At 41.8% G+C, this 25,427-nt stretch overlaps 2 protein-coding genes across 2 annotated transcripts in view; both read left to right on the forward strand.

Moving 5' to 3' along the window:
• The first annotated feature begins 1,090 nt into the window (after positions 1-1,090).
• cacfd1 (calcium channel flower domain containing 1) lies at positions 1,091-7,327 on the forward strand. The gene is made up of 5 exons (XM_053876527.1): positions 1,091-1,565; positions 2,527-2,599; positions 3,436-3,561; positions 3,711-3,818; positions 5,474-7,327. Exons 1-5 carry the CDS (start codon positions 1,457-1,459, stop codon positions 5,550-5,552), a joined length of 495 nt encoding a protein of 164 aa, XP_053732502.1. The 5' UTR covers positions 1,091-1,456; the 3' UTR covers positions 5,553-7,327.
• A 1,525-nt stretch (positions 7,328-8,852) lies between these two features.
• si:dkey-34e4.1 (carboxyl-terminal PDZ ligand of neuronal nitric oxide synthase protein) overlaps positions 8,853-25,427 on the forward strand; it is a 47,338-nt gene continuing 30,763 nt past the window's right edge. The window contains exons 1-2 of the mRNA XM_053866926.1: positions 8,853-9,186; positions 10,038-10,109. Of these exons, the coding sequence (XP_053722901.1) occupies positions 9,082-9,186; positions 10,038-10,109 (177 nt within the window). The 5' untranslated portion in view covers positions 8,853-9,081. The remainder of the gene's footprint in view (positions 9,187-10,037; positions 10,110-25,427) is intronic.

The raw sequence follows: 25,427 nt of genomic DNA on the forward strand, positions 1-25,427 counted from the left end.
TTCACTGGTCTCCCTGGTCAGAAAATTCATAACTCTTAACATAATTCTTAACTCATGAAGTATCTCTCTCTCTGTCTGTGTAAACCAGCACCCACTAGAGTGTGAGACAAGTTCTTTATCGTGTGTCCAACACAATATCCCAAGAGACAGCAATTTTCCGGATAACAGTATGAAAAAGTGTCATGCTGAAACATGACAGAGTAACATAAATAAGAGTGTGCGCTTTATGTAAATTAATAAATGGAGTGAAGGATCCTCGATCCCCTTTTTCTTCTACGTGCAAAATGCATGTTTTTTTAGGGTAGCGAGTGTGTGTGTGTGTGTGTGTGTGTGTGTGTGTGTGTGTGTGTGTGTGTGTGTGTGTGTGTGTGTGTGTGTGTGTGTGTGCGTGTGCGTGTAACCGACGAAGAATGTTACCAATGGAGATACAATTAGAAGTGGAAGGCAACAATGAGAACATTTGATGAAGTAACGGTTCGGTAAGGTAGGTTAATGATGACCAAAGAGGAAATGGCCAAAAAGAATGACGAATTAAACACAAGAAATTTCATTTGAAAGGATATTGATATCACTCTAGTTTTGAACCTTTCTTACCATCTTGTGGACAACATGAGAATAGCAGTTCGACGCAAGCAAAGCCATTTATGATTTCGTTTCGTTAAATATTTATCACATTTAAAAGCAGAATTATTACAAAACAAAAACGTTTAATATTTTTTATTTTCAGAATACGAATCATACTTATACAATAATGATGATAGTCCAAATATAAATCAAAATATAGTCCGATTTTTTTTAGCAACAATAAGTCATTATTTATATTCGCGAAAATAACATTTTAAACGTTGACGCATTTGTCTTTTTTAAAGAAATTCTTCAACGTTTCCGTATGCGCATACGCTCAAGCCCATAAACGGTTCTAGTTGAATTTTATTTTATTTTTTGTCTTTTGTCTTTGTCTTTTTTTGCGTGAATGCAGTTGAAAAAAAAGGGCTTACTTGTCTTAAAGAAGAAAAAAGAAAAAACATTCACTCCTTAATAAACCAAAACAAAGTCCCTCCCACTTATCGATTACATCTGTTAGATTACTCCCACGCGCATAATCGTTAACTCTCAACGAGGTCGTACTTATCTTGCGGTAATTTTTATTATATTATTATTTACATTACTATTTGGGACATAGAAACCGGTGAAGAAAAACTTGACTCCTGGCGGACGCTTGTGGCGGTGCTTGTTAGCATGAGCTAGCCGACTAGCCCCTGGAGTGACGCGGCTGCTGTCAACATCAGCCAGCTGATATCGAGTCCAAACAAACAAAGGGTAGTCGCATTTTGAGTTTTACAAACCCTTGTAAAAACCATAGATAGGAAGTGGAGTCTATTTGACAAGCTTTGCTATTCCGGGGATAGTTTGGGAACGCTTTTCTAAGCTAACTTAGCTAAAAAAGAAACACACGATGAGCTCCGAGGAGAACGCAGCCTCCAACAAAGTGGCCCCGGAGGACGATGGCATGACATGGTGGTACCGATGGCTCTGCAAAATAGCCGGAGTACTGGGCGGAATATGTAAGCTTCTATTTCTTCCTTCACACCAGCCTTAGCTGAGTTCGGATCCGAGGTCTGTGTCGTGTTTACGTGTGCCTCTCGAATGTATTCTAAGCAGATGGACGCGTAACAAATGTGCTTTGGGGGTGTCAAGTGGATCCATACGCGCTCGTATATATTCGTTTTCGGATTGACGAATCTAAAATGACGAACAAGATGAACGGGATTTGTCTGTCTATTGTTCCCTGACTGCAGCAGCACCTGGGCACCGCCTGTCTGTGTGGCCCTGCCACATCATGTCACACACTCAGATCCAGCTCGTCATCATTTTTCCTCAACAATCTCCGAATGCTGGTGTCGCAGAACCGTTCCAGTCCTTTGCTGGAGGGCAGCGACACCAGAGTGTCACATGAACCACCTGCATTTTCAATGATGCCTGTATTATTTAGCACGCGGATCGGAAAGATAGAGCATTGCAAACAAGTTTGCAAACACACCTTACCCAAGCACATTCTATTGAACAGATGTTTGGTTGCTCATGAGCCCACAATGGTGAATCATGTTTTTAGAACTTTAATGACTAAGTATTTCTGTCATTTTTAATCTCTTAAATGGTGCTGGCCTTCAGAACCTCTGTGTTGTGAAGTCTTCATCTGGTTCACCTCCTGTTTGTTTACCGTCAACAAGAAAAATATGTTCTTAGCTAGTTCCTTCTTGAATATTTTGCCACCTGGGAGTGAACCTGGTCAGGGGTCCTTGTTGTATCTTATCTAGGACTGACCCCACAGTTGTCCTGGGAGAGCCCTCTCTGAAGAGAGTTGCCCCTGTGGCTTGATCTTGTATGAGTGGAACAATGGATGAGTAGAGATGAGAATATTGGTTCATATGGTCCTGGGCTTGAGCCCAGTGAACTCAAACATCATTGTTTTCCTGGTGAATGAACATTTAATGATGATATGTCTGTTTTGTCCGATCCCCACAGCTTGCGCCATCGCTGGAGTATGGAACTGCGTCACCGTGAATCCTCTGAACATCGCAGCAGGAGTCTGGATGGTGTAGGTTTTTTTCTGTGTCCAGCAGGAGAAATAAATAAAACTTCATGATCATTTTTAACACGACTTTATGGAGACAGTTAGGAAGGTTGCGATTCTCCTGAAGGTGGCCAAATTCCTTTCACACATGCTAAATAAAACATGCCTCCACACACCTACTTACACATGCAGTTGCTTGCTAACCAACAAATGTGCTCAAGCCCTGACATTCTTGGCTCAACAGCATCTAAGTTCTCCACCCGTTGAAGCTATCCAGCCTCCCTAACTTTGCATGCATCTGCTCCCCCAGTGCACTCTCTTCTTTACCTCCCTTCATCTCTATTACTCTGGATGATTGCCTATAAACATTTGATGTATTTTCACCATCTCTACTCCCTCATCATATATTCTCTTCTCTCCATCTATATTGACACCTCTTCAGCTTCTGCTTCTTCCACCTCTGTTATCAGCTGTTTTCTCTCCACCATTTACAGAGAAAAGAACAGAACTCAATTTGAGTTTACATTTTTGACATTTTGGTTCTCATTTAAAACAAGTAACAGATAAAAGTTGAACTAATGATGGAGTATAATCACATTAATAAGAGTTATTCTGAGAATTAAATATTGCTAAGATGTTTTAAAAAATATTGGGGATATTTTGTACCTCATTGCTTTTATTCCTTTATAACAGCCACACCATGTATGACACCATGTAAATTGAATTGTGTGTTGCTCAATCCAACTGAAAATGGTAGCTTAAAGCTGTTAGTTGTGTTGGCTGTTAATGTCTGACCAATTCCTCCCATCACTTGTCCAGCATGTGTGACTCACTTTTGTGTTGGTGTCCGACGTCTCCAGGTTGACCGCCTTCGTGCTCTTCCTGTGTGAAGTACCGTTCTGCTGCCAGTTCATCGAGTTTGCAAACGCGGTGGCAGCACGCACGGACAAGTTCCGTCCTTGGCAGAAAGCTCTTTTCTACTGCGGGTGAGGATACAGCTCTCTCTCTCTCATGCTCACTCCTGGACAGGGTCTTATTTTCGGGGCTCAGCATTAAAATTGCATCAATTCGCAAACTTTAAGGAATGTGTATTTTTGTCTTGCTGCTAATATGAGCCCTTGACTGCTGTTTTCAGGATGGCTCTTTTCCCCGTTGTCCTGAAGTTTTCCTTCACCACCTTGTTTGGAAACGCCATCGCCTTTGCTACGGGAGTGCTGTACGGCCTCGCATCTTTAGGCAAAAAGTAAGACTCCTCCATCCTAACATTGTGTCAAAGGTTGACGTCAAGTTTTTGGTTTGGTCTGTGGATGTTTTATAACACTGTTATGATTCAACAAATATTCACTAAACAAAACTATATGGTTTAATGTGCCTTTGCTGGCATGTTTTGCTTTTAAGAATCCACTATATTTTATGTATACTTAAAGTCTTTTATCAGTAATTTGATTAGATTTTTTTTTTGATAGTGTACCTTTTGGCTGCAACAACTAGTTGTCTACTAAATTAGTTGTTGATGGGTTCATTAGTCGACGAGTTGTGACGTCATGATTCTCTTAGCACAAGCCGCAGTTAGGGCAGAAATGGCTGAAGTGCCGTGACCATTGTGACACAAAAACAGTGACACCATTTCACAAAGGACAAATGACACATACCTTTCACACCACAATGTCAATGGGCCGTTACATTTCAATCATAAAGTTTCATCATTTCATCAAACATCATTGAGTGCTATACAAGTGTTTACAACAATTTACGTGCAATATAACTTATTGTTATTTATATTCTATGTACGACAATACAAGCACGGTGGCATTGTTTGTTAACTCATGCACTTTGTACACCAACCACTCAACGAATCATTGTGGTGCTCTCAAAATGACCTATTGTACTTATGAAGGATGTAATATTATTTTGTTCTATTTCATGTGTTGTGTTTTGATTAACATGTACAGCATTCATTTTTCTTTAATTTCCTTGACTTTTGATGCAATGTGTAGTATTTAAAGATTGTTGGTGTTTTTTTCCTCTCCACAATCATTTTTTATAAAATAGCTTAACACGTTCAGTGCGCATGTTTGGTCATATGTTTTTACCATTTCTTTGAATGATTTTTAAGTCAATAATTATTTTCATTGTAAAATGTGTTTCCACTTACTTGCGGAAAGGTCGCGGCGGCAGCAGCCGTAGCACCTGAGAAGTGAGAAGTCCAGACTTTTTTCTCCCCAGAAAAGTCATCCAGCTCTTCTTGTGGAATACCAAGATCACTTGACAACCGAGAGACATAGTTTCTTCCGTTTGTCCTTGTTTTGCCTCCACCAGGGTACACATGACAATGATACTGCATTACAGAGGCATCAAGCCAGCCAAGCCTCCTTGACTGGCTGAGTAGCGGAGGTTTGAGTCTCTCCTGAGCGACTGAGCTTCTTGTCTTATCACTTAGGGCGTGTACACTCTGGAGAAAACTCAACTTGATCTTGACTCCTTAGACACTAACCAAAGCTCAGGACACTCGTCTTGTTCTCATTCTGTCGTGGGGAACAAAGCTCAGTCAGAGACGGAACTCTCCGTTTACTGGTCCATCTATCTTACTCCTCTCGCAAGTGGCCATTTCCTTCATTTAAGCCTTCACCATAAAACTGAGATGCGGTGAGGGAAGAGTCAGCTTACTGTAACTGTGTGACTGATTTCATTTGTTTCACATGTGAACTCTTTTCTTCCTCTTGACCCTCCAGACCCCTCACTTGTCATGTGGCACAGTAACTTTTTAAGTTTGTGTTTGGAATTCTAACTCGTCCAGTAACACTTCTACTTAATTGTTTTATTTTTTACTCTCCGTCCTCATCTCTCACAACACTAACCCCTCTTTCGTTGTGTCCCCTCTACTTCCTGTGTTCTCAGGGGCGACGCGGTGACTTACGCCAGACTGCAGCACCAGAAACAAGGAGACGAAGAGAAGATGACGGGAACTCTGGAGTGAACAACCGGCCTGGGTTTTTTTAAATATCTCCTCATCCGTACATCCTCCAGCATCTGACCCCGATTGAGTTACTGCATCAGCAGTCACCTCGTCCCTCAATATTGATTCTCCATTGTTGTGGCGACTGGCCCTTTAAATTAAAAGTGACTTTTACTTTTTTACCCGAAACTAATGTGATTGTAAATGTACAGTTTTGACCTCAGGCCATTTGATGCTTTTTATCTTTTTAATTTGCCTCTCTCCATTTTAAATCTGCCTGGATAAGTTTCCTAGTCCATCAGCCCGAATGTAGTTCCTCGTTTTTTGTCAGTCACCGAGAGGTTGAAGGTGACAAACTGGTTCACAACACTACTTCTGCAACTGCTGAGGTGCATTCTGGGATGCAGGGATAGACATCTGTAGCAGCTAGTTTTGGTACCAAATCAACACTTTTCTGTTATTTATTGCCGTTGCTTTTGCCCTGTGTACATCAGAACTGACTCTTGAAAAGGTTGTCATGACGCATGCGAGTTGTTTCGTCTGAGTTGGACCAGAACTTCCTGGTTTGAAATTGTCCTGAGGCTGCAGCTGGAATCAGAGATCGATCACATTTGATTATGGGGGTATTAAGGTCACACGTTTGAATATATATTTGGCAAATCTTCAATTCAATGATAAGAGCTATGATTCTATGAGAAGTCGTTCAATGAATGTAGCAGCAAGGGAGGGGTTGAAGTTACAGCATCTCCTTCCTACTCGACTTATTTCTACTATTCCAAGTTACTTTGCCGGTGAGAAAATGCCATTTTTGTCCAAAAATAATGGAGGAATTAAATTAAATCCCTTGGCCCAGTAAAATATATCACTTATGTCCAAAATAGGTTTTTAAAATGTAATATTACTGCAGTTTGACTGACTGATGAGTGACTGATGTACACCAATTGTTAGCAATGCTACCGTGAAATACTTGTTGTTAACTTGTTAACATAATTCTTCAGCGATTTTTTTTTTTTTTTTTTTTTTTTTTTTAAGTCATACTCCACAAATATTTTTTCCCAAAACACTTTTTTTTTTAAATTTACATGAAAAAGTACATGAATTTTCAACTCCGTGTTGACTCAAAAACAAGAATAGATTTCTGCTCTCCAGCTGCAGGTTGAGTACAAACAAGGGGGGTGAATGTTTAATACCAAATTATCCAGTGATGTTTACCTTTGTGTGCTTTATGTCGTGTTATTTTCTCTTTGCTGGTGTGTTTTTTCGAGGGGCAAGTGTAGTTTGTGGTGACGTGTTGCATTGGAGGTGGCCGGTAGCAACGGTGTGGCTGCTTTTATTTTGCTTTGAATATCTGTTGCAAATGTTTAAAGGGATGTCAATGATTGAGTCAAGGAATTACTGATCTGTATTCCTCACAATCAACACAGCCATAGTTTGCCTTTATTGCTCAAGCAAAGCATGCAGTTACCTGTGGTTTGGTTGCCTTCTTCTGTCACCGATGCGTGTTCTTGGAGCGAATGTTTACACTTTCAGAGAAAGGTTTGCTGATTCACAAATCACAGCAGCTCTCAGGTATCAGATGTAGGTCGGCACTGATGGATCGTAGCTCTTCTAGGGAATCGGTGTGCGGCTCTGGTCCAGACATAAAAACTGGCACACGTGGTTCTACACCAGCTAATGCACCCCGGACGCTTCAGACTTATGCTGCTTTCACATGTTGGGAACTGACTTTGCTGTGTGCGTGTGTGTGTATTGTGTGTTGTGACATGAATACTGAGCCTCTTGTCGATTAAACAAACACGAAACTCCTTTGTGTTGGCTTTGTAATGTCATTTTATTCTTGTTATATTAGCATAGATTGATGTGTAACTGCTCAGATATATGAGTGCTCACAAACCTGTCGGTATGTCTCTTCAAGGTGGCTTCATTTAGTAATTTACCAACATATTTTTGTAATTCTATCAGTCGGTGATGTGCATCTACATTATGTCATAACATGTTCATTTACAGCAGGTACTACAGTGGAGGAAATCGCAGTATGAGAGTAAGCAAAAACCCAAAAGCGTGTTCACTGTATTTAAAGTTATATGTCTATTATATTATTAAAGCTATATACAGGGGTTGGACAAAATAATGGAAACACCTTAAAGCTAAAAAAAAAAAGGTGTTAAGGTGTTTCCTTTATTTTGTCCAACCCCTATATGTCTCAAATAACTCGTAATACTGAGTAATGATGGATTCTTGTCATACTTCACTACCACCAGAGGGCAACATCCCACTAGTTTTGCTACACTGATAACTTGCCAACACTGAAAACCAGATGGACTTTTTACAGCGCCATATTCAAATCTAACTCAAGACACATAGTTTGGACACGTGGAGAGGAGAGGCAGTGTTGGATCAAGAATATTGGAGATGGATGGAGACATGAGGTTATGATGAATGGGGACATGAAGAGCACAGGTAGGTAGGATGAGCAGGATAGATTGAGTCGTTGCTGTGGCACAGTGGGAAATGGCCTAAACAAGGCCTGGTTGTTTATTCTCTGGCGAAAGGACAATTCACATCTCAGCTTTCATTCATCATTCTTACCTTACCAACCAGCGACGTCAGCAGCTGGAAAATCTGTCGACTGGAAGACTGCTGATTCGTTTATCTTGTCGCTGATGAGTCAACCGGGACACAAGTGAAGCGCCATCAAGTTTGCTGACACAGATGACATCATTCTCAGCTGTGACTCGTGACTCACATGGGGAAGTGAAACTCACCGGCGGCATTTGAAGTTCTCATGTCAACACAGAAGAAGGTGCTATGTTCTGTCAATCAAACATTGTTCATTGTTCATGCAACATAAAAAGCAAAAAAGAAGAAAAAGACTGACGGAGGAAGCACTGTCACAGTCTGCAGTCTGACACCACCACTGAACTAGTACTGCATATAAACAAAGCTTGGTGTGAGGAGACACCAGTGTCAATCCGGCCTAACACCTAAAGTATAGATAATTAAACACTAAAGTGGAGAAGAGATTGGTGACAAATAAAGTCAGAATTAAATGAGAACAACAATGGTAGAAACGTTAAACAGGAATCTGCAGTAGAAGTGGAACATGTTTCTGACTGCAAGTTTAATCCAGTTATTTATGAATGAAATATTTCCTCAACTGTACAAACTGTGTAATTCCTCTAAGCTTCTGTTTGTTTATGAGGGTCTCCGGAGGACTCTCTGGGGGGTGCTGGTGTGGAGGAGGGGGCGCTTTTGTGGTCTTCCTCGCCGCTCATTCCCGGGAACTTTGCTCCAATGAGCGCCATGCAGGATGTGTGTGGGGGGGGAGAGAGGCGGTGAGAGAAGGCAGCAGTTGACACAAACACCCAGAGCCGCATCACCTGCGGGACAGAACCTCCCGGCTGCGGAGACGTCCGCGGACACGAGAGCGCAGCAGGATTCCCAGTAGCAAAAGGTGTATTTTCTCGACAGCCACAATGGACAGCGTGTCTTTCGCGGAGCTTCGTCGCGTTTCTGTCGGATTTTAGCTCGTCGACGCTGTTTTCCGGGGATGCCCTCCAGAAACCGGTATAACCTGGTGGACGATGTGGCGGACTCCAGACTCCCGCTGCACAACGAGGAGGCGTACCAGCACGGTATCTCCTTCACCGCCAAGGTAAACACACCAACACGCAGCGTTTGTTCGTGTGACAACGGCAGGTGACCGGACCAGGAAGTTCGGACGCAACTACACGGCTGCAGTTGTTAACTCGAGTCTGCTTCAATATTGACAGACAACATCGAGCCGAGACCGCATGTGACGCACGTCGTTTGTTTGCTAGAGGAGCAACAGTTAGGTGACACCTTAATATAGACACTTATAAACCTTTTTTTTTTACTCGAGGTTCCTCTGGAAGTGTTACCTGTGGGTCTGAAGGAACGCTTACTACAACACTACTAACGTTCCACTTACTGGTCCCTCGCTAAGATTCCAATTATAAGTTCCTTAGTGATTTGGAGCAGCGTATCCAGGTGTCACTGAAAACTCTGATCTACGACTGACTGGTGACGCAAACCGCGCGTGGGAATTCTCCCCACAACCCGGGTACAGAACTAATGAACTGAACTGAAGAACTTGTTCTCAAGTGAGGCGACAACAATCTTAATTTTTATCAATCCCTTTGGCAAAGCTAAGGATCTGGGACTTTCATTTAGAAAATAGAAAATTGCGCTGAGTCATCCTCTGAGAACTCCGAGTTCAACATGTTGACCCAACACTCGTTTGTCAAAATAGAGGCTATTCCCTGAAGCAGGCTGGCTGATATCTGACTCAGTAGTTTGTGAATGACCCTGATTTTGAGATGAGGTTATTGATAAGTCGCATTTTGTCAGGAAACATCAACAATATAGTTAATACTGAGATGGATCTATCTGTCTATCTATCTATCTATCTATCTATACACACACACACACACAGTAGTTGCAGTATTTTGCACAATAACACACGATAACGTTGTGTGTTTGCAGTATGTGGGGAGTCTGGACGTGCCCAGGCCGAACAGTCGCATGGAGATTGTGGCGGCCATGCGAAGGATCAGGGTAAGATGACATCATTTCTTCAGTCTTATTGTTTTGCGTTGAAAGACGCCGCTCTGAAAAGAGCCCAACAAAGACCGGGTAATCACTCACACAATACCGAAGTGGGGGTGGCTGTCGGAGCACATTTGGAGTGAAGAGGAAGTGAAGCACGATCCGGCGGGACACCAGGTCACGTCTTAGGATCTTTGAGTTGCACTCAAGCAAAACATGTGTTTTTGTGTTATTGTGATTGTGCTGTTTTTCCACTTGCACCTCAAAGTAGGAGTTGTTCGCTGTCAAATAAGATCCCACAAGAATTTGGGGTACTGGCTCATTATATTCACTTTGGATTAACCTCTGAGTCACAAGTTTCTCCTTTTTTTTCTACTGATTCATATTCGGTCGATACTGAGTTAGTTATTGAGTTTGGTGTCCCCCACAGTGCTATTGTGGGGAGGATGTCTCAGAAACAGCCTCTCACGGTCACTCAAACGCAGCTAAGTGAGCCCCATTGACCGTAGTTGTCTTAGATCTGTGGGTTCTTTTTTGACCCAACTCTGGAAACTCCTGACATCTGAGTTGATATCTTGGCAATTATTTGAGTACGTTGAGTAGGAAAAAGACTTGCACCAATGAATACCACACACCCGAGTCCAACCTCTTTTAGTAGACACACAGGCAATCTCTCACACTGTCGATCGGGTTTATTGTTACAGTATACTACCAAACCACAATATATGTGGTCCTGAATTAAGGGAAACATGAAATGTGTTGTTCTCTCCCTGATTTTGCTTGATTCGTGAAGTGTGCCGGCACTTGTGATGCTTGAGGCGTTTGTACATCAGCATTCTTCGCTTTCTTTCCACCTCCTCCTCCTCATCATATCACAAACCACATCAGCGTTGCGGCTTTGGGGATCATATCCTCTTCCTCCCTACAGGCCGAGTCTTCCTCTGGTTCTGACACTCCGTCTCCTCGGATCACACGAAGGGCTGCTTCTGTGATCTCGGCCTGGCTCTGACACAACTGGGCTCTTCGTCGCTAATGCGCAAATCTTTTTTAACTTTGTTAAATGTGTGTTTATCTTATGAAAGATTAAGTTGGTGCACGGGACCCGAATTTTAAGACGACTTGCAAGGCTTGAAGCATTCTCGTTTGTACTCAGTTTGGGCTGCTGTCACAAGAATAAAGGTCTTGTAGGGAACAGATTTTTATTTCTCTTAAAGAAGCTGTTAAATATGCTTGTGAGGAGCGTGAAAGAGCTTTCTGCTTCACTGCACTAAACACTGCTCGAGGTGTAAACGGCATTTTCTTAGAGGACAAAAGGGCAAAATGTTTGGTTGCAATGTGGTTCACGAGGACATGACTAAGATAGGAGTAGCTAAAGTGGATGATGACATTTGACTGGGATGCTCGCTGTGACCCATTGACAAGCGGTTTTGTTTCTGGAATGTGTGGATTTAGCCTTCAAATGCACCATCTCTGGTGGTCAGCAGTGGGTGCACTGAGTAGACGTGAACTACTATTCAAGCCTCAAAGTAATGAGAGAGTCCAATAGATGCCTTGTTTTTTCCCTTTGTTTTCTGTGGTAACTTGACTGATGTGATCAAAATTCTTGGATTCAACCCTCATTTCAAGTGTAATGAACAGAGATGAGGGGAGGGAAGAAGAGAGTGCAGGCATGGTAGGAAGGGGTGGTTTATAGGATAACAGAGGTCACTACCGTGATGTATTGCCTAGAAAGTCAGGAGTCATAGTAGAGAAGAGTCACAGAAGAGTACAGTTCATGCACCTGGAGGTCTTCACATCTCCAACAAACTCTGCTAATTGTTGGAGGAAAAATGAGCACAGACTTGAATGAAGTCTTAAATGACCGATGTAATCTCAGTCACCTAATCGAGCTGTGCGCTGTAGTTTTTCAAAAGTACATCCTTCCAGTGAGTGTGAGCTCGGACTTGTTTGTGTGTTATATGGAGCTCCCAGGAGGTCCAGTGAAAGCCTGGAGTAAATAATGAATGAGTTCTTCTTGTTCCTTGCAGCCCATTGTATAGAAATACTTTTTTTTCCCCTCTCTGTAGCAAATGAATGAAGCTTCCTCGCAGCCTCCAGAGACTAATGTTCACGAAAGAGTTTAGCCGTAGGAAGGAACGATCCACCAAAACACAGCGTGTGATTTATTAATTTGTCACGTGTGTTAAACAAAATCACAGCTGACGGCTTCTATTTTTAGACTGCAGTTGTTTCACTCACACACGGAGGCTTTTAGCGTCTCAGCCAGACAAATAGTGACTCCTGAAGTTCCCTGACATGTCAGGTTCTCACCTCATTTGACTGGTTACAGTCTTTAATTCAGAAATGTGTTCAATCATTTGTTCTATTTATCTTCATCTTTCTGATTTGTTTACATATTTATTTGTAATTTATTGACCTCAATCAGTCAATCTTCAGTTTGTATTATTTTACAAATTATTCATTTGTAAAATTATCATTTTATCATTGACCCTGAGCTATAAGTTAATAATCTTCTGACTGATATATTTTCTTAATTTCTTCTCATTTGTTTCTTTTTATAATATATTTCTGATTTTTAATACTAAAGTGTAATGTTAATAATTGTTGTTAAATATTGTTATTTAATTCATCATTGAAATCATCAAGCATGATATTTTGCCTTATATTTTGATTTTATCTTATTTTTTATTTTTCAGTTGGGGAGATTATGATGGTGACAGTCATAACGTTAAGAGTTGAAATAAACATTGACATAAATACATAATTAGAAAGAAGTACTGTTTTTTTGTCATTCTCTGTACAGTACAGCACAAAATTCAATAAAATTTTGCTTCCTAACACGACCATAATGTACGCTTTTCGACTAGGTTCTTTGAAGTGGGTAAAATGCTGCCGCCGTTTAGTGATATAACAGAAGTACCAGTACCAAACACATCTGAGTGCATGGAAGTAAGCAATAGCAGCGAATAATGAACTATTTGTCTTTGGTTTTTGAGGCTTGAGAGCAGGTTCATGTAAACAAAGCACTTTTATTATTATTTATTATTTGTTTGTTTGTTTACTTTTCTTTCACATTTGAAACCCATGGGTATTGCAGTCTGTCCTGCAGAGTACCCGAAATGGTTGCCAGCCTTGCGACAAAGCTGAGTAGCTTGTTTATGGGATGTGCGGACCCCAGCTTACTCTAGTGATGTCACAGAGGCATGTTTCCGGTTCTCCTAGCCCTGCGCTGGATCCGATTCACTATGAAATAGTTTCATACTCATTTACCATTGTAATTGAACAGAACCAACCTTGTACATGATACATTATTGTCATTATTCATGCATATTTATGCATTGTTCCAGAAGCGTGTTGATAACTCATGACATGCTAGCTTTTTTTTAATTATATTTAAATTGTATAGACACATTGACACACACATTTTACATCCTAAACATGTATTTTATCATTTTTAAGGATAATTATTTTATTTTATTTTAATTAAACCTAAAATAATTTACTTAGCTGGTTATAGGTCTGTCATCTGAGACATGGAGTAGAGCTACTGGTTTTCTGCATTGAATGCCCTTGTGAGGTGGCTGTGGATTACCGTCTCGTGATTTCCCCTCAGCCCTAGCCGACTTCTTAATCCAGGGCAGGACATCAGTTGTAGATCTGAAGCAGTGGACGGTGTGTTCTTGGTTTCCTGATCTGAAGGCTCCTCACAAAAGAGAGAGAGCAGTGACCTGCTGCAGCCAGAAAACAAAGTCCTGGACGTGCTGCCGGGCGGCGGGCGAGTCTTTTCAGCTCCCTCAGCTAATCTCTTTAGTCTCATCTGAAGAGAGAACGAAGTGAGACCGTTACACCGACACACCTGCCTCTCCCATGGCGTGAATGGGTGATCGTTCCTGCCGATCTTTTCAGAGCAGTTTCTTGAAAAGCTTCTCTCTGCGAGCAGCAATGAGTTTGAGCACTGGCACAGAGGCCGCATCAGCACTCTGTTCAATTAGGTAAGTGAATACAGATAATAGCAGTGTTCTGAGAACCTTTGCAAACACTGGAATCCCCCTGGGAACGTGCTGTTTACAGAAGACCACCCTCTCTCTGCTATTCCTGTCTGGTCCCCTCACTCCGACCAAAATAGAGAGCCTCCATTTAGCCTGGCTAGCTCATCGACGCTGACAGGAATAGATTTCCATCTGAGGGCACGCTTCCCTTTTGCATTTTGATCGCCTCTAATGGCATTTGAAGACTCCGTCAGAGTCTCCCCGGGAATTCCGCCGCTCCCGTCAACAGACCAGGATGTCTTCAAAGAGGAAAGAAGAGACAAACCTTGTGGTGTTTCAGCTGACATTTTACCGCTAATTCTCTTAGCGACTATCTACAGGGAGCTTTTGGAAATGTCAGGCCCCAGTCAGGAGATCACATTTAGCAAAGTGAAGCCCAAATTTATCATCATTCTTCAGTCATTGGTGGCCTTTTGCTTGTACGCATTACCAAAGGAGAGGCAGTGGAATGCCATGCGAATGCTGCATTGCGAGTGAGTGAAGTTCCAGCATGCAATTTCTAGACTTGACTATAAGCTAACGTTCTCTGGAAGTGGCACTCGCCACCTGCAAAGTGCCTGGACTTTTCTACTAGCGGATCAGTGTGACTCGACAATGGTGCGTGTGCCAAGAGTTGCTCTGACTGTCGTCCCGGGTTAATTAACCTGATACCCAGCAGATGGCGAAGCATTTTTTGAATTCTTCAAAGTGAGAGCCTTCGACATGACACCACAGGAAGCGATGTAAACAAAAATCTGCAGCTATAAAACAAAAAAAAAATGAACATGATTGATTGAAGAGCGGCTTTGCCTTAAATCAGACTATCTCCCTGTGAAAGAACACGGGTCAGACAAACTTGACTGGAATCTGACCTGGTTCTTCAGGTTTCTTGAGAACATGGCTAGGAGTCACTTTCCAGGTTTGCTGGCTCTGTTGGACATCGTCACAACTAAAGTGGTTCATTCAAAGCACCTCTAACGACTTTTACACTCCAGCAATAGAATTACTTTTGTTACACTGTTTTAGTGAGGTAGATTGTGTCTAGCTCTTCTCAGAGGGCCGTGTGGGGGGCACTGCTTTACAACTTTCCCAGGTTTGGAACCTAGCAACTGCAATGTTTGTGAACCAAGGCCAAACAGAATGGATGGGTCCAGATTTAGCACTGGTTCTTTTGCTGTCTTTATAAAGCAATATAGACGTCAATGAGAAGAAAAAAAACCACAGGAATGATGCTGATTGGAGACATGTCTTCATCGAACAGCGTTGTGAGAGCAGAGGCAGCAGCTTTACATTTTCCCACTCATTTCAACACGCGACCGTTTATGCTACCTCACCGGATTTCTACTGTATCTCTATCTGCTGGTTTGTAAACTGAATTCATTAAAAAGTAAACCGAGAGCAAAATGAAACTTATTACGAAACACAACGTGCGATTTATCAGATATTGAAAGATTCAATAACGTCTCAATGGAATTGTTGATTTATAACTCATAGGTTAATGTAAACATCCGGGTTAGCATCATAAGAGAGGCTGGCTTGTTTGTTAAGTTACAGTAGCTTCTGTTTTCTCTGTCAGCCTTTTAGCTAGCGATTATACTGTTGTGTTTATCAAACTGCTGTACACGTTGAAATTACATTTATGATTCATCTGAGGTGAAATATCACACTGATGTGGTGTGACGGATTGTTAGCTGAGCTGTCTTGTTTGCTGAGGAGTGTGCGGTGACTAAACGGTACAACATACCGTGTCGATTTGATCTTGAGCAGCAACACAGAGGATAGTTGCATGTTAAATTAAATGACATATTTCCCTGATAAACCTGCAGGGGAACCTTTGACTGACAGCTAATTACAGTTAGCATTACAAAAACACCTCGCTTGTCCCAGAAAACGCCAGAGAAGCCTCTCCGGCCCTCGTGGGGGTTAGAGACGCAGTAGGGGGGCAGCGGGTGGCGTTTTGTTCTCTGTGCGCTCAAATGTGTTCATGTAGGATGTGACACATAAAGGAGAGGATTGTTTTCACTTCATTCTAGCTTTGTGGCAGATGTACAGAAGTGGAACAGGCGACCCATTTGTGGACCGGATTAGATCCATCTTGGATTTGAAAGTCCCCCTTTTGTCTTTCACAGACTGACAGATTGGGGTTTTGATGAAACATCATTTCCAGGTCTTTGTATTTTCAAGCCATCAGCTTCTGTTTGAAATTAGACAAAGACTTTACAGAGATGAACATTTTGAGTTCAACTGCAATCGAAGTGCGAAGCCATGCACTGGATCTTCTCACCACCTTTTTGTTGAATTTTTTGTTGTGCCGTTGGGTGTCAGATCAGATTTTTGAAGAACACTCCATCAACAACACCGACTAAAATACAGGCATTGCACATATAAAGGTACGGTAGATTTATTGTCAACAAAGGGCACCCATCACAAAAAAATAATACTACTGATGTTGGCGGGTTGGTTTGTCACTGAAATAATAAATCTCTAAACTTTGGTTGGGTTTGTTTGACTTTGCGGTGGCATAATAGTCAGAGTGCAGGAGACGCAGTACCTGATTTGGATTCGTATTTTAAATATCAAAACATCAAACCAAATAATAAGCATTTTGTGTGCAGGTAGGAAGAGCCACTGCACTGCACGGCCATGAGGAAGAGTGGGAGGGGCCACGGTGGTCAGGGAATTATTTTCACGCAAACTTAAATAAATTCCCTGTTACATATGAAAATACATTTGGGCAAAACTGATGAGGCAGTTACTTTTTTCAGAAGAATTTAAGAAGGGGGGAAAAAAGTGAGGTTTCCAGAGGGGGTACTGGCACTCAAGCACCCTGAGGGGTCTATCTGTGAATGTTCAGTTCTCGTTCAAATAAATAATGTTTCTGCTCATTAATAGTATTTTTGCTATATTTTATGAGTTTTTTTGCAGGTAAAACAATTCTCATGCTCCTTATTCATCATGCTTCCCTGCCCTTCTGTTGAAGTCAGGTCATGTTGGAAGTAAAAAGATGAATCAGAAAAAGAGAAAGCTGTGAAGATGACATTAAGAATCTTTAGAGCCCATTCAGCTAATGGAGAAATAAGTTACAAAAAGAAAAGACATGTTATATTCAAAATAGTTGAATATAATATAATCAAGATGCATAAAATTGAAAGTCTTAAAAATGTGAGGGGAAAAAAAATCATGAATCACCCAAATTGTTCATCGATCCGCCGCCCATGTATGTTGTTCCTTCTTTCACTGACAAGTTCAAGAGCAGTTAAAGCTAATTGCATGATCTGAGCACAACCTGCCAATAGTTGTTAACTTGGATTGTTGGAGTCAGTTCATGAGGCCTGGATCACTTTCCTTCTGTAATCTGACTGAAGAATCCAAAAACAAATTCCTTTTCAACGATTCTGCACTTGAGGAGGTCTCCTGTCGCTCTAACTTGTTACACAACAGCACATATGGACACTGAGCTCAGAGTGGACATCACTTGAGTTCTGTGTGGCAGCAGGTCTTTGCTCACATGGATGGTCATGCAGGTGGTGAATGGTCCCACCAGCACGCACATTCAAACACAGCCCTGATTCTTTGCCCCAAGGCAGCGTCATGACAGTCAGCGGCCCAGTTAGTCGGGATGTGTAAACCATGATCCCCCGATCTGACCCGAAACAAGAAGAAGAAGAAGAATAGAAGTTTTTCTAAAGCGGTGACATGAACTCAATTTTACTGCTTCCCTGCGGGCAAGTGTTTGCTGCACGCCAACGGTCGCCTGCGTTGGAACGGTGCTTGCTGATGTTTCTCATTAAGAAGAAGCTTCGAAGCTGAAAATCTAGAGCTGCGAAGCTCTTCTCCAGAACATTCAAGCCAGGACGCAGTAACACACTGAAATGGTTGCCGCTGTGAATGAGATTGAAAGTCAGACAGCACTGATAGATATTTGACTGAATAAAGGGAAACATAAATAAAAGAAAAAGTAAAAAATAAATAATAATAAACGCTCTGAAAATGAATATAGTAATTAGAATATGATAAATGAAAAATGTAATTAACAGTTGTCTGTTATTGGAGTCAGTAAGTAGCAATTACAGATGGGAAAGTTCAGTGCACTTGTTAGCAATAACAATGATAACTGCAGGTCACAAATTTAGTTGACTGCCAACAGAACGTCGTGATCTACAGCCTTGATATAGCAACCAAAATTAGTTTTTATTGATAGACAACTGTCTTCATGAAGAGAACTGCGAGGAGGAAAGGTGCTCATTGCACTTGTGTGAAGTAAGAAGATGACCAGATATTCATTGATCATTTACATGTTGACTGATAAAAATAAGGTTCGTGATCGTTGGGAATGTTGGGAAATATACATGAAAACACATTCTGTCCAGTTAACTTTTGACTGTGGAACACCAAATTCTGGTAAAGCTGTGGCAGAGGTCCGTCGTATGGGTATGTGTCTTGTGGGTATGTGTGAATTCTTGTAAGCCTTGTCCAGCTGGTCCTACCTCGTCTGACCACAGTGAACCTTACGTTGCTGCTATTGCTGTTTTTGTTACTGATGTTGCAGATAGGTCATTTAATATAAATCTAATCATTCTGAACCGCTCTGAAAAATGATAAATGCTGGTCAGTGTTTTTACAGTGTTGTACGTTCTTCCAGTGACTAAAAAATGTTGTTACCAATTACCCAGTTTTACAGTGTTTAAACAGATACTAATAGTCTTATAACTTAGTAGGAAATGCATCCACTTGTGTTCCTCTTGTCCAATTTTCAGTCTTTGCTGTAATTTCATTGAAAGTCACAGCAGAGTGCAATATCCCAGTGGAGCAGCTTCTTATTTGATCAGGACTTAAATCCAACAGCGCAGCAACGCTCCTGTGCAGCTCATCTCTAGAGCAAACACGACCAAAGTCAACACACCTGCATGAGAATGTGCGTTGGTTGGTCACGTCTGCTTCAGCGTGAGCATGTGTGTAAACAGAGGAAGTGACCTCGACAGCTATGAAACCACAAAGTTGGGTCTTGTTATTTCTCCTGACTCTCTGTTGAATGTCAAAGCTCCGCCGTCGTGAGTCATAACCTACCGAGTCGTAATTTACTCTCCTCTGTTCCCCATGTCTATATTTGTCCACTCAGTACCGCAACTTTTCCAAATTAGTTTGCTCATCCCGATGATCCCAGTGGTGTGATTAGCATGGGCCTTTTAATGGTGGGTTTTTTTTTTTTCCTTCAGCTCTTTTCTTTTCCTTAATTTGTGCTTTCACTTTTGTCCTGCAGCTCTTAAATGAACCGCACATGCCTGGCTGCCTCTCCATGTCTCTATGGCAACCTAGGCCTGCCACCAAAACACGTCTTCACAAAAAAACTCTTGCCTGGGACGCCCTTGAAGTTTGTTGCTCAACCCCGCTAATGAGGCTTTTGTGTGGCTGCAGTGGTGCAAAATGTGTTTTATTAAACGCTGTTGCTCGACATAAACAAGGTTCTCTAGTTCGTCACTTCCTTCCCTTCGTGCACTGACAGATTAACTGGCTCTGATCTATCGTTCGCTGGATAATGATTGAAGAAAGTGCTGGGAGGCTTGTGAGCTGACAGATAGGCTGCCCTACTTCCAAATGTGATCACGGTGTGTATGTGTGTACCGCAAGAGTGTATGTGTGTATTTTCTTTCATCTACTTCCAGCATGCACTAGAGTCTCAAGGTCTCTATCTTGTTTCTGTATTTTCACTCACACTTTATCTTTTCTCTTGTTGAGTCTTGTGTGGACCGCTGTAACAGATGATGCTATTTGTTGCCACCCTCACCTGCAGCCATGAACTCTGGGCCACTACCAAGTGGTTTGAGTTTGGGTGAATAGCAAAGGATGGGTAAACCGGAGCTCATGAGTCACAATTTGCCTGGCCACACTCTGGCCTGGGCAGTTTACAGTATACTATCCAGTAAGTTCCATCTGAAAGCAAATACCTGGGAGTTTTGGCATTTGTCATGGTCATCATGGTAGTCCCAGCATTTCTGTTGTGGGACTGCCCAACACAGACCAGATTCAGTGGTGTTGCTCTGGCACGTGGTTCAAGTCTGTTATGTTTCTTACAAATCAATTATAGTTTGTGATCTTTTGTTATAATGCCTATGTAAATCAATTTGTCATTTCACTTGACTTATTCAACCAAGATGTCACCATTTACATGGTGACTTGTCCAGAGATGCTAAGATGCCAGCTATGGTGTTAGTTTGATAGCATTCCTGTAATATATTAAGGAAAAACAACCAAAATTATCATCAACAATGCAATTATGGAGACTTTAGCGGAAAAATACTCAGCAGTATTCTGCAATGGCACATATTTACTTCAGTTTTTATAAGTCAATGCTTGGCTCCTCTAGAGCCAAAACCCATCAGTTGCTCAGTGTTGTTGCCCATATCCAGTTTCTCTTTACCTGACGTGGACCTGTGAAAGGAGCGATTATGGGTTAGTAATGTGTCACAGATTAGTCTGGGATCTAAATAATCACATGACGTTAACTGGGGTTGGTCGACGACCCTTCAGAAAGATATGTCCAGAATAAATAACGCTCCTCTTTTCATCAGCTACATGTCCAGGGAATGGGTATCTGGGCTCCAGGCTGAAAACTGTTCTTCGACAAAAGAACACAGCCTCTTGTCCAAAACGATAAACTCCATTACCATTGGTTTCACCTGCAGTTATCTCCTGTTAGTTTTCGTTCAGTTTTTTGGCCTGGGTGTCGCTGGAATATGGTGCTGTGATTTGAGGCAAAATGCATTGTTTTGACGTTGCACTTTACTCTGTTGGTGCACATGTTGCAAACTGCATTTCGGTTGCCATTTTTCTTGACTGAAAAGTATTGCCATCATGGCTGGCTGGCTCACCGTTTGTTGCTGCAGCAGGTAGGCATTTCTGAAGCATTACAAGTAGTGAGATTTTTCCGGAAAAACGCCTGATTTGTTTTGTCATTTTTGCATCGTGATTTAAAATCTAAAAGAAAAAATAACATTACTTATCATGTCTGAGTATAAATCCCACCTTGACCTTGTGTATGGTGCATGGGTTGGTGCTCCTGAAGTGGTCGATGAGTAGGCAAAAGTTAAAGCTCTCATGAGGACTTACTGCTTCTTTAACGTGTGACGTGTGAGCAAGCAGTGGTGAAAGAGAAGTGATGTCACCCCGCTATCAAGTAATTGATAATTTTCTAATCAGGGAGTAGACTGAGTTGGAAGCAGGGTTTGTTATCTCTTGTGTTTCCTTTAAATAGTTGAACCTCCCATTTGTATTCTGCTGTGATCTTCGTTGGTGGAGCTTTCTTATCTGGTGCTGTTTTTCTCTCTCCTCTTTATGTTTTATGCTCCAGATTGTTTGTGTTTTTATTGCTTCTATTCCCGTGTGGCTCGGCTACGTTAGGCCTTTGAAGCACGGCCAGAAACTGTAGAAGGACCACAGCAAAGGCTGTCGTGAAGTTTGTGGCCCTTTTTTATTAGCAATGTGGCAGCATTCTGTAGGTTTAAATTAGTTTGGCTCAATGTTTAGACCATAAAACGTTGAGTGCCATTAGGAAGACCAACATTCCTCTTGTTGTCATGTGATTACAGTATATGGTTTTGCAAAGTTATGGATTTGATTCATCAGTACAATGAGATTAGCTTTCTAGAGGAATTGTCTAGATTATTATGATAAACTAAAGTAACTTTAGTACACTATTCTATACTAAGAATATTGACGGATCTGTACCTGACCATTGTCATTTTTTATGGCTGAATTATGAATTATGAATCAACCAGAAAGGAAACGCTGGTTGTTTTTATTTTATTAATAACTATGTTAGTCAAACCTGTGAGGATTTAGCATTAGTCTAACATTTATATGTGTCTATCACTCAGTAGGCAAGTGGCGTGGCTATCCGCAGAACATCAATGAAAACGTAAATGGACACTTTGGACAGTGGGAGGAAACCTGAGTGTCTCAGGAAACGCTCTACAAAATAATGCACTGAGTTCTCCTTATCGTCGTCATTTCACAACATTTTTTTAAAGATTTGTGTTTCAAATTTAGACCCTTAGTTTCCATGGTTACGGTGAAGTGACAAGCTGCCAAAGCTCATGTTTATGCCATGAGTGTGATAGATCTTTTCTTGTCAGGATCATTGGAAGCGTTTCCTGGGAGAGAGAGGAAGAGAGGGCGAAAAAGAAGTGTGTCAGGATTATCAAACCGTTTTTAAACTTCTTCTGATTCAGCGCCTCAGCTATTCAGCACATTTCAACCATTTGATCCATTTCATTGCCTCTAATCTGCTGCTGTACATTATTGATGGAGACACTCAGAGCTGCGAGAAAAGCCAGAGGCGGATTTGCCTTTTTTACTTCTGAAGAATCAGACAGGTGTTTCGCTTTTGGTTGACTGATTTGTCCCTCAACCAGAGACTCAGTCGACAGTGAATAAGAATGTAAGGTGCTTCGCTGCAGTGACGTGTGAAGGCTGGCTGCAAGTGGACACTTCTAGGATGAGAAACAATCAAATGATGCCAATTGTTTGTTGACCTGATCGGTCAAAACTCGTCAGATAACGTTCTGTATGATTAAAAAAAAAAACAAAAAAACAGACATGCTTGTGTAGTCCGCAGGTGAATGTGCCCCCCACCGCCGCCACCTTCTGCCGTTTGAGATAAGTTAGTTGCACCAGGAGCTGTCTGTCAGACAAAGATTTAAGCCTCTCATGATAAAGCTTTATGAAAGCTCTCCTGCACTCCTAAAGCCTCTTCTAGGGGGGCTGTTTTAGGACTCACTTGATACCAATGGTACCCACAATTTTGGTCCCTCCTTCACTGATGAAAACTGATGTGGACAAAACCTGAAACATTAAAGCGTGACAAGCGACAACATTGTTGCCCCTAGCAGTGTTTGTTGACTGTATCATGTCGCTCACGAGCGGTAGCCCCCCTTCACTGGCTGCAGAGGGGATTTTAGGGCAGGGGCTCTGACAGCATTCGTCCTGGTAATCCTATTATTCTGACTGCTGCTTCGCCAGACTACACGGCATTGCACATATCTACACTCAAGCATCTGCATTTCACCACCACCTCCCGCTCCGGTCCAAAGCCAGGTCCCTCTACACTTTTGAAGAGCCTCCATTGATTTTTGATTCATGAAGCATCAGTACAACGATGCTGACAGTAACTGGAGCCAAATGGACGTCAGTATGGCGATATTGACTTGTAGCACTCACCGTTGGCAACAGCATTACTTGTAGAGTGAATGAAGCACATTTTTTAAACCCTAATGTCATTCTTTATGGCTTTGAGTGCAGGAAGATTATCCTTTACCTGTCCGATTTTGCACTCTCATGACAGATCACATCCCAGAGAAGCTTCAGGACGAGACATCAGAATATGAAACGGCTTTATAGCAAGCTGAATTTAAAGTGTGAGCTGCTGAAGTATGCTCAGATGAGGTGTAGATTCACTCAGACTGAGGTCAAATGCACAAAAGCAGCTCTGCCAGTTTGAGATCATTAACTGAAGGTCATTTCATACCGTCAGTTGGTACAAATCTCACGTTTGGTGGAAATGTTTTTGAAGGAATACTTCAATTGAAAGTTTCTATCCTGCATTAGTTGTGTGTTTGTAGATTTACAGACAATGTTCTGTCAGTTTTATTTAGGGATTGAACTGATACCATCCTCAGCTGTTTGTATTGATGATCATGTCTGTGGCGGTCGGCTTGTTTGTGTCTAACTTTCAACAAGCGATGCCCCAAACCAGTCAGCAGTACAACAATCGTTGCAGAGAACCATTGACGACACTGGTCTCTTGTTCTCTGACCTTACTTCACCTGTTCTTGAAGAAAGTCTACATGCTTTCGGAGACAAGACACTTTCAGCAGTGCAATTAGATCATCTAGCTGTTGTGCAACAAATCCTGCTAATGAAACGCTGTGGTGAATTTGCATTTTACGGAGCAATGGTTTTACATTTATTTTGTGTTCAAATTCAACAGAACCAACTTTGTGGACGATGTAAGATTGTTTAATTCTGCAAATGGGTATCAACCCGCATCGTGATTTATAAACTTCTATAACGTCCAGAGGTAAAATAAATCACTCACTCACACACAAAACAAAAGGGTTGTTGATGTACTCCAATCTTTGAAATGTTAGTTACATTTGCTTGAGTATTCTTCTCTATGTAAATTAGAATCATTAAGTTTTGTAAAGTTCATGCAGACAAAGTTGTGACGCTATATTTAGATCCATTTTATCTAAAAGTGCCTTCAAAATATTCCGTTAATAGCCCCATAGCTATTCTGAGAGTGAGGGTTTTTTTTTTATATCCCATCCTCTGGAGTGCAGATGTGCGGCTGTTTTCGGACCACACTTAGAGCGTTTGCCATGCTCAGATTGTTCCTTTGTATTTCCGCCCTCTCCTGAGCCTCGGAACCCCGGAACGGTCTGTCCTTTCTCTGAGCCTGTCAAAGAAGCACTCAGGCGTGGGTCACTGGCGAGTCAGAATCCCTGCCTGGACTCGCACTTGCGCCACCTCCTTCAGCATCAGTTGATTCAATTGATGGTTTGATGCTTCATGTTTACTGCTTGCCTTTTGATTTTCTTTAGCCCCTTCTGCTCTTAGAAAGACGGAAAGTCAATCGATTAAGTGGAGCGTGTGACACTGTTTCTTTAGGAAGCTTACCTTTCTCCTGTTTGTCTTTGGTAATGGGCGGTTTGTTTGGTCGATTGCCTCAGTCTGCTACAAAAACACATTTGTTCTGGCACTGGAACTATCGTTAAAGCGCCTGCTGAAGCTCTGCGAGCCACTCCATATTTCTTCCAATTCATGTGAAACCTCCCAAGGCCTAAGTCTGAGCTCCTTAATGCTAGCTCTGAGGGCTATATACGCTATTTCATTGGCATAGCTGAAGGCAGAAGAGTAAATCTCATGGCGAATAAGAGGTCAGGGTTTGACATGGCCTTGGAGTTTAGTATCAAGGGGATAGCCCAAGAAACCGTGCAAGCCTTGGAATCTTTTGAGGTGCCACTGTTGATGACACTAATCTGTAGTTCTCAAACCTAACAGCAGGTTCATGATATTGTTGTTCAGATATTGTTGATGGTGGAGCTATGGGGTGCTTGTGTCCAAGAGTTCTTGCAGGAGTAGAGGCTAAAGCAGGAATTACATTTTTCCACCACAAGGAAGTGAGCTTTCTCCCTGGTAAGAACACGTCAGATTTTCGTGTTATCCAATGCTTTGGCGAGAGGTCAAATGTTTGCAGCCACATATAGGGACTACACAAGGAAAGCTGACTGCTTCACATCAG

This window comes from Synchiropus splendidus, chromosome 1, assembly GCF_027744825.2.
Source record: "Synchiropus splendidus isolate RoL2022-P1 chromosome 1, RoL_Sspl_1.0, whole genome shotgun sequence".
NCBI lineage: Eukaryota > Metazoa > Chordata > Actinopteri > Syngnathiformes > Callionymidae > Synchiropus > Synchiropus splendidus.